The sequence below is a fragment of the Myiozetetes cayanensis genome, unplaced genomic scaffold, assembly GCF_022539395.1.
Source record: "Myiozetetes cayanensis isolate MyiCay16 unplaced genomic scaffold, myiCay2020 scf2-11, whole genome shotgun sequence".
Lineage (NCBI taxonomy): Eukaryota > Metazoa > Chordata > Aves > Passeriformes > Tyrannidae > Myiozetetes > Myiozetetes cayanensis.
The window spans coordinates 61,277,328-61,292,949 of record NW_026087411.1 but is presented as its reverse complement, the minus strand read 5'-3'; the positions used below and the strand labels follow the sequence as shown (position 1 = coordinate 61,292,949).

The following is a 15,622-nucleotide window of genomic DNA, read 5'->3' as shown; positions in this document are numbered from 1 at the left end:
GGGATTTTTTTGAAGATGGTAATTATTTTTTTTCCTTTAAAATACACCTTATTGCAGAGACTCTGATTTTATCTGAAGACTGTATGTAATATCAATAACACCTTTGACAAGATAGCTTGCAAATCTAAGGGTGCTGATAACTACTACAGAAATGAAGGAAAACAAAGTAAGATTCTTACACAAGGAAGGAACTCCCATGTTTCCACAAAACCAGAGTAGCACCATTATGCTTACAGATTCAAGAGAATAGATCAGACTTTATTTTGTGATGGCTAAATTAGTTTCTGTATTAAACCTATTCCAGATATACTCTCTCATTACAACTGCGAGTCTTTCGTTATTACTTCCCAATTAACCATCAATCCTGCCACTCCTTTTACACATCCTTTCAAATTTTCAGACAATTCAATAGGAATTCAGAAAGCAGCACACCAGCTTGAATGACTGAAAAATATCACCTCCAGGCATCTTTACTCACAAAATCTCTTCACAATAAGACATTTATGGAGCTTTATTCATTGGAATCATTCACTATTTATCGCATATGTTTTGGAGTATACTACTATTGACCATCAGGCTGTTTAGTTTTAATTTTAAGTAATTCTCTTGAAGCAAATGGCTGGTGTGAATTGCTGATGGTTGTTACATAATTAAAATCTAATTTTATGAAGTTTAAGTGTAAACTGCTTCTAAAATGCACTTTTTCCCTTACTTATGGCATGACATTTTCAGAGAAGCACTACAACAGATTTTGTAACAGAGATTAATATTTTTCTCCATTATGATTTTTTTCTCATATTCAAAGAACTAAACCAATGAAAACTCTGCTTATCTCACTCACATACTGTGAAATCACAGTGTGCTCTGAGCAAGTATGTCAGAAACCCACCCTCACAGATTATGAATAGCATGCCTGCAGAGTACTGCTTTTAAAGGAACAAAATATTTGGGCAAGATACCAAGGGTAACAGAGTATCACAAAAGCAAATCTGAAAAGTAACCAGGGGTTATGCATCCACTTGGAATGTGGTGCTCAGAAATCACTGAGCTAGCTGTGCTTGGAGATAGAGAACGTTTTTTCTTTCTCTTGTACTAACTCAGGCAGACACTTGTTTCTCATCTCTTTTTAAACAACCTCCTCATCATCCTCTTGTTCTCTTCACCAAAGCAGATTGAATTTGGGTGAGGCAACAAACTGAAATTTCAGATCATGGAAACTCTCTGCTTAAAAGTACTATTATTAAAAGTGTAGCTCATACACTCAGTGTTTGGGTACTCCAAAAGACCCAGGAAGGAGCAGGTCTGGTGAGAGCCCTATTAAACCCTCCCCTGCTGCCATCTGGTGCCAGGAGCAAGTAAATTACTGTAACTGTCCAAAGAGTACTGCTTACTGCACTGAGCCTGTGAGGCTGAGCAGCTACATCAGCAGGTGTACTAGCATCTTATCTCTCTCTGCCTTGACCTTGCTCCCTTCATTACCAGCTGCTTAAAATGAGACTCTAACTCTGAGGAAAAATGAAAATATGAAGTGCAATTTTTATGTGCTTGGTAGACAGTATGATGGAGGAGACTCAAACTTTCCCTTTCAAAGCAACACAACCAAGTACCCATCTCCAGTGACTCGTATGCATGCAGCATGGGCAACAAACAGAAGCTAGAAGCCCATGAACATCTGCACAGTTACGCCATCAGTGGAATCCCAAAGCTCTGTCAAGATAACTCACATGCCTGGAGTACAGCAATGGACTGATGAAAACTCTAAAGCTGGGGAAGAAGGCTTTTGCTCTACACAAAAGAGCAGTTCAATTGCATTTGGTGTTGTCTTGTAACAGGTGATGGGCCATCTGGGAGCTATGGGTACGAATCAGAGGACAGAGAAGCACGGTAGCATAACTTGGGGGGTATCTTCTACTGATCATCTGATGCATAAGAGAAAATAGATGAAGCATTTTTCAGACAACTAGAAGTCACATGATTTTTGCAATTGATTGAAGACAATTTTTGCCACAGGTGATTAATGTCAGCTGTGGGAATTACCTGCTGCAAATAAGGAAGCATTGGTCAGGGGTTTGATAGTCAATGGTAGCACTACTATGAGACTGTAACGGTGATGAAGTTTAAGGTTCTGAGAGAAGGGACCAAGAAAAGTATCAGATGAGAAAGTTCTGAAAGCATCCAAAAATTTAACACTGCTGTTGGATAAGGTTGCCTTGCCCACTGGAAATGCTGCAAACCACCATTCATTATGAGACTTGTTTCCGGTTTCTTGCAACCTCACTACATTTTAGTTGTTGCAGATTTTCCATGTCAAGCATCTGTCCTGGGATAAGTTACCAACACGGTTAATATTTTTGAAAATTTTAGCAAAAATATTCTATTTTTTTAAGATGAGAACATCCTTGTTTGCTCATAATAAATTATTCTAGCAACTGTTCTTTTGAGAAGTTCCAGTATGTCTGTGTTCCAGAAGATTTTTGTGTTTATACATTTCTGTTTATACTTTTCAAATTCATCAAAATCATGGCATAACCTCTCAGAAATCTCCCATTCCTATACATTACCAGGTAATTATTTGTTGGAGTTTTAGTATAAGTTGCTGAAAATTCTGTATTTATGAACTACCACACCCTCTCCCACCTCAGCTATCAATCTGCACATTTTCTCCAGCTGACAGATCATGTTCCAACTCCAGGGCAGAAGGCAAAACCTAACAAGTCCTGTGATTGCTGTTCCATGAAAGTCTAGATAAAGCTGAGTCTAGGCATTAGAAGCAAAAACCCTCCCTTCACTGCTCACAGTGATATAGCTGCTGTCTCCTAGCACAGCGAGTAATCCTTCACAGCTCTCGGTCCAGACACAAAAATGAAGAGCTAAGGCTTGGAAATAAGGAAAGGAACAAAACAAACAAAGGCAGCTGACAGATTTATATGAGGGGGTGGAAGAATCAGGGGAAAAGGACAAATTTTGTGGCAGAGAGAAGCTGTAACTAAGAAATGGGGATAATATATCTGAAATAGAATAAGGGCTAAATGAACTGGAATATACTTGAAATGCAGAGAGGAGACTGGACACCCATGAAGAGTTGTAAGGATGCAGGGAAGGAGGGAAAGGTGGAGGAGAAGGACAAGACTGGTACTTAAGAACCAGTAGACAGCAAAACAGCCACTACTACCAAGCATCCAAAAAAGAAAAAAAAATTTAAAAAAAGGAAGAAGAAGAAAAAACAGACATGGGATCAAGACTGAGTGAGAGAACATGGAGAATTTGAGACTTTCTGGGTTATAGATGAAAGACTTGAAATAAGCAGTTGTGGTTAAATGACAGGAGAAGGGGCTTAGAGAAATAAGAGATACTGGATTTTTATCAGAGACAAGCTGGGCAAGCTAGTATTAGTGATTAAGGGGACTGGTGCAGGAACATTCCTTACCAGTTCTTTCATAGCTTTCCAGTTTGGGGTTTTGGTGTTTCATTTGGGCTAGGTTTTTCTGTGGGGGAGGGGGTGGAATTTGGTTTTGTTTGTTGGGTTTTTTATAGCAGCTTTTGTGGTGAAATTTCCAGCTACCCTTCTGATTTCTGTGCAGCCTGAACACTCAGAGATGTGTAGAGAGCTGATCTGTGCTTAAATGGCAGGCAAAGGTTGCAAGAATAAGCAGAAAAGTGTAATTATTTTCCTGTGGTCCCATAGCATGTTAATATCACAATCAGGAACAGAATTCATTTCCTTCCTCCCAGCTCCAATGTCCAGTTCCCCAGACCCTATTGCCTTCTTCCATTTCCGTGCAGTGTACAAACCAGACAGACTGACGAGACAGGCACCACTCCAGCAAAACGCAAACCTGTGCAGGGAGGCATAAACTCCTCTGCCTGCAGACTGAACTGAAGAGACAGAAGACATCTCTGGTTCACTTGCCATGTAGCCATGGTTATTGCAAGTTCTATATCTGATCAAATACTCTATGCTTAGAAGAAAATGGTGGTTTGAAAACATCACCCTTAAGTGGCTGTAAGAACTGAGCTTGGAGCACAAGCAGAGTAATCTATCTCTATCCAGAAAGATCTATATCCCTGAAAAACACTGAGCTTCTTGCAATTCCATGTCTGCATTGCAATGAGGATTTGTAAAGACCATGGTTCAGTACATCTGTCATATTTTCCCCCTATTTCATTTGCCTCGCAACAAATCACCTAAAGCACAGCTAACTGGGTGTTTCCTACATAGCTACAACAGATGAATGAACTCTTGGTTCCTCCTGTGATAACAAAAAGCTGTACAAGAGTTAGTTAGGCTTTACTAAACAGTTGACAGCAAACTAATGAACATTAATTAATTAGCAACAGGTTGACTTTTTTTATATAACTGAAAAATTACGTCTAGCTACCGTTGGTTTCTCTTTCTTTTAGGAAACAATTCCTCTACTTTGTTTTCAGCTTCCCCAAAAACATTACAATAGTAACCATTAATGAAGAGGAAATCAGCAGCAGTTGCTAGAAATAAAACTAACACAAATTAAAAATCTCATATATCTGTGTGGACATATGCAGGACTAACATTAAATCAAATAGCTGCAGGCTGGGGGACTGAATGTAAAAGTAGCTGATAGAAGATGTATGCATTGCTGGAACACCTTCCAAATCCTGGATGCTTGCAAGCTTCTGCTGCCATCAACAACAATTTCTAATTTGTCATGAAATTTACCATAAATAAAAACGAAGCTCCAAATCAAGAGAGCCAACAGCAATTACCTCTCTACATTAACGGACAAATACATTCACATGCCTATATTCAAACAAATGTTCACTGGAGAACTCTAGATTTGACTCTACACAAACACATCTGCTAGCATTTATCTTTTATACAAGTTTCCAGTCAAGTCTCCATGCTTTTTAAAACAACTGAGAATCCACACAGAGCTTTAGCTTTGGTCCTGTCCTGGAGACTACCTAACAAAAACTTGTACTTCTGCTTCTTGCATTTTCTATTTCTATTCTAACTATTCTATGCTATCTCACACTGTTCATTATAAAAGGAGAACAAATTTCCCCTGACAGTTATACATAAATAGATTTTAAGAAGAATGGAAATGTTTGTGTTTCTGCAGTACATTTAATGACATAAAAATACAGAAATCAGTTATTTCGTATTCTGAGCACTCTTACTACGCTGTGAAACAAAAATGGTTCATTGTCTTTGGAGATTAACTTTGCCATTAATTATAAGCTCAAAAAAGTGAAGATCACAATCCAGACAAAAGGTCTTCCATGCATTTCTATCTACGCTGAGTAGAACTTCCTTAAGTAGGAGGTTCCATTGGTTATAATGGCTGCATTGAAGTGAGAAAGGGTTATAAACCATGAAATTAGAGGAAATAACTAACAAGCAAACAGAAAACTAATATTCTGTCTATCTAACAACAACATTTAAGATGTATGAAACTTTGATTGCCACAGAAGAAGAAAACTTATTTGTCAAGAAAAATTCCAGTGCACTTCACTCAGCTTTGGGTTGTTTTCATAGTTGTTTCATGTTGGCATTTTCATATCTTCTTCACCAATTCTAAATTTAAGTTCTGTCAGAATTAGTATTTTTTACCAGCATGCTTCCATGGGTCCCTCAAGTCTTGGCATATTAACAAAGTGCAAAACAATTTAGCTTTGCTTCAACCTTGCTTCTCTCTGACTTGCACTAACTATCTTCCAACTTCCCCCATACTGTGCTGACAGTCCTAACTTAAAAAGCAGCCTTCTCCTACTGAAAGGGACTCAGCAGCCTCTTTGTAGCACATAAATGAAAACTCCTGCCTAATGATGATGACCCATATAATGACTATGCATGGCAGTTCTTCCCAGTTCAGTGTAAGGATGTACATTTCTGACTCTTTGTCCACTCTACCTCTACTATGGTATCAAGTCTTACTTCAGTTTTTCATTCTGGCTCAGTGACCTCATTCAGTGCCAGTGGGAATCATCCGTTTCAGCTTCATAAAAAACACTATTGTGTAGCACAGCCCCTAGTTTAAACATGATACTGTCTCTTTTGGAGTCTCCACTACCCTTTCATTGATACCAACTGCAAAAACAGAAAGAGTAAACACCTAAGCCAAAGAAAGAAGTGGAGAACAACATGGTAGCAACAGAACCATTGTTCCACATAGTGGGCCAGAGGGAAGAATCAAGATAAGGAGAAAGTGACTAGAGATGACAGGGACGAAGAAGCCTATTTATTGGTTAATATCAAAGAACATATGCTATTAAATTGCACTAAATATCATTGTAATCTGAAGATGTGTAAGAGGAAGTAAGGTAAAAGAAGCTTACAGCAGTATAACCTATCAGAGGGCAGGAGGGTCCAAAGATGAAAATCAACAAGAAAGTAGAGTCTGAATGGACAAGAATTAATGAAAAATTCTGAGTAAAACCAATCGTAAGCACAAGTTGCAAGGATAATTGCAGAAAGATCATGCTCTCACAAAGAAAATGGTCTAGGAAAAAAGGTTGGTTCTGATGGCAGAAACCAGAGTGAAAACAGAAGAAGAAACTCTCAGGGAGATGAGAGGAAAGCTGAATAAGGCTCAGATTTCATGCCCTTTTAAATCTGCAGTTATCTGGGATAGCAGCAGAAGGAGGAACAAACCACCTGTTTATCATCTAACATGCTTGAAATTCAGTTCCTGTAAAGGAAACATATGAATATTTTTAATACTACATCACTTAAAAGCAGTACTTGCTGTTCCTAAAAATATCTTAACTTATCATACAACTGAAATTTTCCTGTTTTTAACAACTGAAATACATCTCTTGCTTCACACAAGATCAAAGAAGACCCTGGCATTCCTACTGGGGTTTATTCCTAAAAGTGAAAATCAGTGGCATTCATTGAATTTTAAACATTGAATGAGAGCTGTTGCTAAAAGCTGTTCTGAGAATTCATTCTTAATCAACAGTTTCTCCTCTTACTGCTTGCTTTGTTATCTCTGTTGGCTTAGCTATTACTGCTGTAATGCAATTTTCTGCTTACTTAATGGCACAGTATCTTGCATTTCTATAATGGCAAATTGAGTAATTTTGAAGATTAATTAGATACAATGTAAAACTATGCTTAGATTGAAAGGCCAGGTAGAGTTTCTCACTTCCAGATAACTCCAAAGAGCCTGACTGAACAAGATGGGGAGATGGAGAGATCCCCAGTCTTGGTGACTGCTAGTCCCTACTAATAGTTAGGAAGAAGGAAAAACTACTAGTCTTTGCAAAAACATGTGGGGAACTTATCTGTAAATTTAGATAGTTCTTAACACGCTTCAGCGCTCTTTCTGCATGAATCTTTACATAGGTACAATGTATCAAAGCCTCTGAACTCTTGTTACCATCAGTTTCACATTTCCCTCCTTGTAGAGGAAAAACAAAGGCACAATTTGATTTCTGTTTTGCCTAGAAAACATTGAATATTTTAGTTTGTATTTAGCTTCCCAATCACCACGTTGTAGTTCAGCACTCTTGCAACTTGCAACTTTTGCCTGTCATATTTTTTGACCCCAAAACAAGTTAGAGAAGAAAAAGTCAGTTCAGCAATAAGAATTTGAGATCTTCAAATAATTGGTGCAGAAGTAAATAGCAAGACTTACCTCCTTCATTTTTTCCAGTTCATTCTGTAGTGCTTGTTTGGCAATTTCAACTTCTATAAGCTGTTGTCTTAATTTTTCATTTTCATCTTCTGTTATAGTACGTTTTTCTTCCACGTTTTCTAACTCATGATGAAGTCTCACTGATACATCTTTTGCAACCTAAGTGAAATGGTATATCAAAAGAAAAGTTAAAAAATAAATTATTACTGCAGTGCTTAGTGCCTAAGCAACCATTTAGAGGCTAATTCCAGATGTTTTGATGAGAGCGGTATGTAAGGAAACATGCAGACAAGGACATCCACAGACAGAATTCTAAATTATTCCAAAATCAAGGCAATTCCTCCAAAAGATGGTACATTGTTCCTATGGACTTCACTGGAAATCCCATTAGACACTAAACCTCAACTGTTTCTGAGGTTCTGTTACATCCACAGTTAAACAGGACCTTCAATATTCCTGGAGACAGTGCATCAGCTACCTTCTCTGAACCACAGTTAGTTTATGTTTTTCAATGCACCAAAGCATATGCCCTTCAAATACTTGACATACAACAGCATCTAAAAGCAGGGCCCATCTTCTCTAGGCCCTCCCTAACTGTGCTTTGTCTACAAATGGACATGTGTTTATTTCTACTCCGTGAGTTTCTCTCTCCTTTATGGACAATTAATCTAAATATTCACTACAACTGGTTCATTTTAAGATTAAAATATGAACAAACAACATTTTTACTGACCATCTTTACCTGACCCAAATGATGTCCAATATTTTCAAGGAAAATGAATACTAAGTTTTTTTGGTTGTTGGGTATTTTTTTTAATGCATTTTCACAGAAATAGAATTAAAAGGCATATGACAAAATCTGACTCCTCTTCATAAAAAGTAATGAGAATCTTGCCCTTCAAGGCACTTGCACTGCATTTTGTGATACCACTAGAAACTATAATCACACACCAAAAATATTTAAATATACACTAATCACTGTTATGGAGGTGATTTAGACACATAGACATGTGGTTTGAAAAGCCTAATTTTCTGCTTTTTTTAGAACATGGGAAATCATAATTAATCCTACTTAGCATTAGCTAGGGGAGCTCAGTGAGCTATCCTTCATGGCTTTCACTAGAATGATCTTTATGTTAGTATGTCAGAGAGTTCTTTGACATAATAATAATAATAATAATGGCCCGTCTTCGCGAGCGAAGATCTGGGGAAGGTCTTTCCACCTTCCAGCCTGCGCATTGGATTTTTTAGGTGAGACACAGTGTGCGCGGAACTGAGCCCACCCTTTAATCCTAAGGTTCATCTGCCGGGGCCAAGCGAGCTTGGACGGTGGCAGCGAGGTCCTTAGGACGTAGGTGGGTTGCCTTTAAGGGCTAACGAGCCCCACCTGCCCGGGAGTGGCCCTGACCGGGAATCGAACCCAGGTCTCCGCGGTGATAGCGCGGCGTCTTTACCACTAGACCAGCAGGGGCTCCTGACATACTAAAACACTAAAGAAAAATAATAATTGTAAGCAAGCAGTCTAGAAGAATCAACCTAGAAGAATCCAATCAGAAAACAGTAGCAGTTAGTGACTCAGCCTCCCCTGACAAGAAACCCAGTGTGTGTGAATTACAGATACACCACCAACCTCCCCCACTGCACATGCACTCAAGACACATAATGCCCAACAGAAAGAGCGAGTGGTGGGGAATTTCCATTATAACTATACTCCAAAGAGACTGCAGAATGAGCTGAGAATCACACCACAGGGCTTTAGATTGATGTCTTTTCTTTCATTTAGTGTTACACTGCTCATCTGGTTGCCCAATCAAAGTAAATGGAGAATCATGGGGGATATTTTAAACAGCATCCTATCAGAATCTGTCTTCAGTCCATAGATACAGTCTGGATTGGTAATTAAAACCAAATTAAAATATCACCACTGGTAGCAAATATTTTGACACAAAATTTGATGGAGTAGCTATTAATGCAGGGAAATCCTACAGAGCATTCTAAGTTGCATGTGAAATGGGACTCATGCAAGATACATTTTAATACAGCTACATGTGAGACTGTATCTATGAAGGATCAAGTCCTCTAATATATTGCCCATGCAAAATGAACAATGCTGTTTTGGATAGTCATTCAGAAGAGGACTTGGAACACTACAGACACCTGCACATGAATTGTAATTATGGTTAGCCAGCACTTGGAATTCTATTAGGCAGAAATCTGGCATTAGACATTCATCCCTACTCCAAAGCAGAACACATTCAGGATTCTTGGGAACACTCTGCAGAAACACTGTTCCTTTCCAAAGAGTCAGTCATATAGTTATATAAAAACATGGGGAAAATGCTAATTAAAGTGAGCCCTTTGTCCAGCTCAACCTTAGGCGTTAGCTGCTATCTCTTACATTGGAAGGCAAGAACCCCAACAGAGGTATTCTCACCACTTCCATCCCCCGCCTGCATGTGTCTGACTTGCTAATACAAAGTAACATTGGGGCAACAAAGAAGCCAACTCTATAAACTGGAATCACAATATTCACTTGGAACATGAAGGCTCATGTTCAAATTCTGCCTGCAAAGGTACATATCTCAACTAAGCACCTAAGCATCTTTCTGAGTGTGCAAAACATCCCCTGTTTTAAACAAAAATTCCCATGACAAAGAGATGTTTTCACTTCTGGCCAAGAACACTATTTTGTTAAGAGCCACATGGGCAGTTGTATTTATAGAATTGTCACAGTCACAACAGCAAACATGGGGTTTGAATATGCATAGAAAAGGAAATCAAATAGAAATTTTAATAAGAATGATGACAAGATGGAAAACTTTCAGAAAAGATGATCCAAACCAGCCCCAGGAATAGCATATCTCAATCCACTATACCAATCAGAAAGAAGTTTAAAAATTACCTTACTCCAAATCATGTATTAAATTTGCATTTTCAACTGCAGTCCACAGAATCCAATGCACCATAGGTAACTAGAATCCTAGCCAGAAGTGTGGCCAGTAAGCTCACACTTGCTATACAGAAGTCTGCACTTCCATGAGAAATGGTGGGGAGACCAGTCAACTGAAAAAATTTAGGAGTCCTGGTTCAGCAGGAGCCTTTCAAAGTCTAGTGGATGGAAGCAGAAATTAAACTCGCAACTACCTCAAGAAAGATTTTTTTTTTTGCCCTGTAATTGGACCAATCTAGACTGGAGATGATTGCTATTCTACCAAGGACAATCTTTAAACAAGGACTGAAACTTCTCCTCAGCAAGGGGCTGTGGTTCATTCAGACTTTATGGATGAAACGCAGATGATTACACGTTGAAATGTGATGGGTTTTGCCTAAGGTTTCAGGTGGATGTGGAAAATCCTGGATTTGCTGAACATAACAGCAGTTTTTTTAATGACAGTAACAGTGTCAGGGTTTCATGTTGTGACTCTGCAAGTATTCAATGTACTCATCCCTTGAAATCTTTTACTGAAGAGTAGCATAATCCTCTCAAAGTCAATGGAGCTATTCAGTGAGGTTGGTTTAATTCTGCAGTGGAAAGGTATGTTTTGCATTCAGCATAAAGTGTCCAAAACCTTTAGCTCCTAAATTGCATGGGAGTAATTTCTTGCACGTTATCTTTACAAAAAATGATTGGACTGAAGATGAAAATAACTGATCTCCATACTAGAAGGGCTTCTATTACCAAGGATAGCTTGGTCATTGCTATTCTAGGAGGTGCACTGGGTGCACAGGGGAATGGATGGAAATGCCTGAGTCATGAGGACTGAGAGCACGGCTGTGTCTCCATCTGAGGTGCTCCCTCCCCTCGACACCTGCTCACATCTTTACCTTGAGGTCCTGCTCCATGCTGCGTATGAGCTCGCTGTCAATCTCGCCAGTCTGGGCATAGCGGAGCCTCTTGCGCTCAGCCTTGCGCAGCCGGTACTGAAGGATCCGGCAGTTCTTGTTGGCTCGCTCCAGTTCGTGGCGCATTTCTTGAAGCTGACAGGCATCCTCCTCAAAGAAACTGTCTCTCATCTCATCCATCTCTGTTCTCAGCTCATCTATCTCATTCTGGTACCAGGGCGAGAAGGGGACAGGGATGCAACAGGTGGGCCAAAAGCACAAATGTCAGCACGTACAGGGGAAGGAAGCCAAAATAGAGCTCCGCCCCGTTGGGACCGCAGGTAAACACAACCCAGCCCATTGTAAGCACCGCAACGAAGCACGGAAGTGACAGTGCCCACATCCCCCACGACAGAGCCATCTTAACGCTGCCTCCAGCGTTTCTGCCGGAGCAGAAGGAGGCCGGGAAGGTCCCTCCCGGCGAGGGCGTGGGTAGGCGGCCTGGCCCCCGCCCGGCCCCGGTTCTCCCCCACCCCCCCTCCGCCGCCCCGGTCACTCACCTTGAGGCTCTCGTTCTCCTCCCGCAGCTTCTCCATCTCTTCCTGCATCTCCTCCTGCAGGTGCGGGCTCAGGGCGCCTTCGGGGCCGCCGCTCCTGCCGTCGCCTCCCGCCTCGCCCTGTCGCAGCCCCTCCGCCCCGGCCGCCGCCATGGCACCGGGCGAGGAGGCGGAGGCGGCCGGGGGAGGCTCGGCTGGGGCGGCGGCCGCGGAGGCGGCGGAGGAAGCGCTGCCGCTGCTGTGATTGCTGACCTTGGTTTGCATCTGGGCGGCCGCCGCCAGCCCTTTCCTGAGGTGGAACTGGATGAGCTCACTTTGCAGGCATCCCTCCTTCCAGTACCCGCCGCCGCCCGCCGCCGCACCGCGGCCCTTCCCCGCACCCGAGGAAGATGGAGGCACCGGGGCCGCCTCCCCCGCGCCCTTCAGCGGGGACCGCCCCGCTTTCCCCCGCCACTGCTTGGGCGGCGGCGCCGCCGCCCCCTCCCGCTCGCCCCCGCCGGCCCCTGCAGGGGGCGCCTCCTCGGAAGCGCCGGGCGGCGGCTCCTCGGCGGCGGCCGCCCCTCTCCCGGCGGTGGCGGCGGGCGGGGGTTCAGCACCGGCGCCGGGCTGGACAGCTCCCCGGGGCGGCCTGTCGGCCGCACGGCCGCGGGCGGCTCGAGGGGCCTGGCCCGGTGGCGGCCGCGCCGAGGCGGCCTTGGCGGCGGCGGCGGCGGCAGCAGGCGGGGCGCGGGAGGCGGCGGCGGGCGGGGGCGCGGGGCGGTGTCGCGGGCCCGGGCCGGCGAGGATGCCCGCGGCTGCTTCCTGCCGCTGCTGCCCTCGGGATGCAGGCGCGGCTCCGCGGCGGCGCCCCCTGCAGGCGGCTGGCTCATGGCGGCGGCTATCTCGGGGACGCGTCCATCATCCGCGCTGTCCTCCGCCTCCCGCGCCGCCGCCGCCCCGACAGCTGCGGGAGGAGAAGACGGAGAAGGCGGTCGGGGTGGGGACGGAGAGGACAGGGAGACGGGCTTCCCGGCAACGGCGGCGGCCAGAGAGCCCGCTCCCTGCCGCCCCCCAGCCCTGCCCCGCGCCCATCTGCCGGGAACGAGCCAGCCGAGGCTGCAGCCCAGCGCCAACGGGAGCGGATCTCGGAAGGGATGCGCAGGGCTCGGCTGAGGCCCGTTCCCACTCCGCCTGCACCTCGGGGCGTTTCCCCAACCCCCATGCCCAACCTTCCCCTGACGGGCCGCCACATTAAGGATAAATCTCCTTCCACACACAAACCTCTCTCCCTCGTCCCCAACACCAAACCTGGGTTGCTAATCCACCTGTCTGCCTGCTTAAAGGCCTCTTCCAGGTGTCTGTCACAGCTGAGTGGGGGAAGGCTGCTCTACAAAGGGCTGCACACGTGGAAGCAACTACAGATTTTCCTTCAGCATTGACAGGGACTCTTTCCAGGGCAAGGTGACTCGGCAATCGAGGGTCATAAAGGAAAGGATTCTTCAATCAGCTTCTAAACACAAATTTGTCCCAGTTTGTTATGCAGAGGCACTGTTAGCATTTAAGACCGATTCATGTTTGTTATTGGTTATGCAGATCAGTAGATTATATAGGACTGAGGCATAATCACTCAGCAGATTTTCAAAACAAAGCAAGGAATACAGCTTCACCCAGAACAAAATGTTATGTAGTATTCTCTGAAGGGTGCTCACTTCAGAATTTGCCCTTAAAGGGTGAAACAACCAGAGTTTTCACTGCCACAACAGATTATGAAAAAGGGCTGTTAAAAGCCATATCATCCTGTTAATGTCGCTCAATATATTCTTAAAAAAATAGCTATGATCCATAAACTGTTTTCACACAGCTTTTATTCAACTGTCCTTAAAGGGAAAACGTGGGCAATAGCAGAAATTACAGCATACAATTCCCTCCCAGAATGTGGCTTAAACGTTCCCTGCTAAAACGGAATAAACTGGGCAAAGTCAGTGTAGACACTATACCGTACCCTGACAATTGGTTTACTCCCTGGAACATACTAGACAATGAGGCTCTGTTTGCTCTCCTCTCACTGGCAGGAGCACAACATTTCCTCTCAAATGCACTGTCATTATCAACCTGATTTAAACCAATATTCTGGAAATTAATTCTCAAAATGATACAATTAGGCAGAAACTTCCCAGGCATTAGTGAAAAAGGCGCATAGGAGTGTAGACCTACCAAAACTTGTATCACAACACTTTATAAAAGATTTGCTTTGCATTTCTATTAACCAACACAAACAGAATTCCCACACTACAGTTTTTTGGAGCTATATAGGTATGAAATGTATAAAAATAAATTAAAATTAATTATCGGGAACCCTATGCTATATTTTAATCTTTTCGGGAACTTTCACTGCAACTAAGCCATCAACCACGACCTACCAGAACACAACCAACACCCTGCATGCCCCGAATTCCAGGATCGGCTACCGCCTACGGTTAAGTTGGCTGATTTTAGATAAATATACACATATATATATACTTTTCTTTCTTTTACTGGCACAACGAAAGCCCCGTTCGAGCACGAGTCCGAAACCTCTGTCCTCACAAAACTCCGCGAGAAGGCACAACCTTCTCCCCAGAGGCAAACCCACGTGGCGCCGGGCCGCGGCGTCTCCGCAGGTTTTCTTATCCAGGCAGAAAAACGGGTAAATAAATGGCAGCAACAAAAGGGAGCAGTCCGGTGGCTCTACGCGTCGGCCCGGGGCTCTCGCCTGCCCGGGGCTTCGGGCAGGGTATCCCCCCGGGCCCCGGCCCTTTCGTCCCGACGGGAGCCCGCCTCTCTCTCTCCGAGAATTCGCAAACGAGGCTTAAGCTTTGGAAGCTCTTCTGCCTTTTGTCCCGCTTTAAAGGCGCGGGGGGGAGGGGAATTTTCGAAGGTCCCCTCTTATACCTGGAGGGTTTGTTTCATCTGGATCCCGAGTAACATTCTCTTTTCGGAGCGGGGGGAAAAAAAAAAAAAAAAGAAGAAAAAAAAAAAAAAAAAAAAGAGAGAGAAGAAAAGGCTTGGATCTAAAGCATCCGCATTACTCACCACCACTTCGTCTGCTGCCCGGCTGGCGAAATGCATGCACGGAGAGCTGGGCACCGCACACGAGGAACGCGCCGCTGCCAGAGCCTCTCAGGAAAATGAGCTGACCTCACTGGGCCTGGGAGACGGAAAAGAGGGGGGAGGGAAGAAAGCAGCGAAGGGAAGAGAAAGGAAGATTAAACAGCGAGAACCCCGCCCAGGCCTGAAAGCTGAGTTAACGTCCCTTTTATTCGCACAGGGTGGAATAAGATTACAGCGCAAATGGGGGAAGAAGCTGGCTGCACGCAAGGGATGCGCCCTCTTTCCCTTTCCAATGCATGCAGGCAATCGATTCTGATCAATTATTTAGCGTCCCCTTCAGGGGAGCCTGCTCGGGCCGTGCAGGGATGCCGGGCGCCTTCTGTACAGGCAGCAGGACGGTGACAGGGCTATCTTTCCTTTGTTCGCCGCCCTCTCCTGCGCCCCCTCGGCAAGAGCCCGCTTCCACCGGGAGGGGTAGAGACAAAGGCAGCCCTCTCTCAGAGTTGGTTGAGATCATTCCCCGGGGTTATTTATCCGCCTGAACACAGGGACTAA

At 44.0% G+C, this 15,622-nt stretch overlaps 1 protein-coding gene across 1 annotated transcript in view; it reads right to left on the bottom strand.

Annotated features, from left to right (window-relative positions):
* SOGA3 (SOGA family member 3) overlaps nt 1-15,147 on the bottom strand; it is a 35,992-nt gene extending 20,845 nt beyond the window's left edge. The window contains 5 exon segments of the mRNA XM_050315976.1: nt 7,620-7,778; nt 11,445-11,669; nt 12,002-12,735; nt 12,738-12,941; nt 15,050-15,147. Of these exon segments, the coding sequence (XP_050171933.1) occupies nt 7,620-7,778; nt 11,445-11,669; nt 12,002-12,735; nt 12,738-12,867 (1,248 nt within the window). The 5' untranslated portion in view covers nt 12,868-12,941; nt 15,050-15,147.
* Between the last annotated feature and the right edge of the window lie 475 nt (nt 15,148-15,622).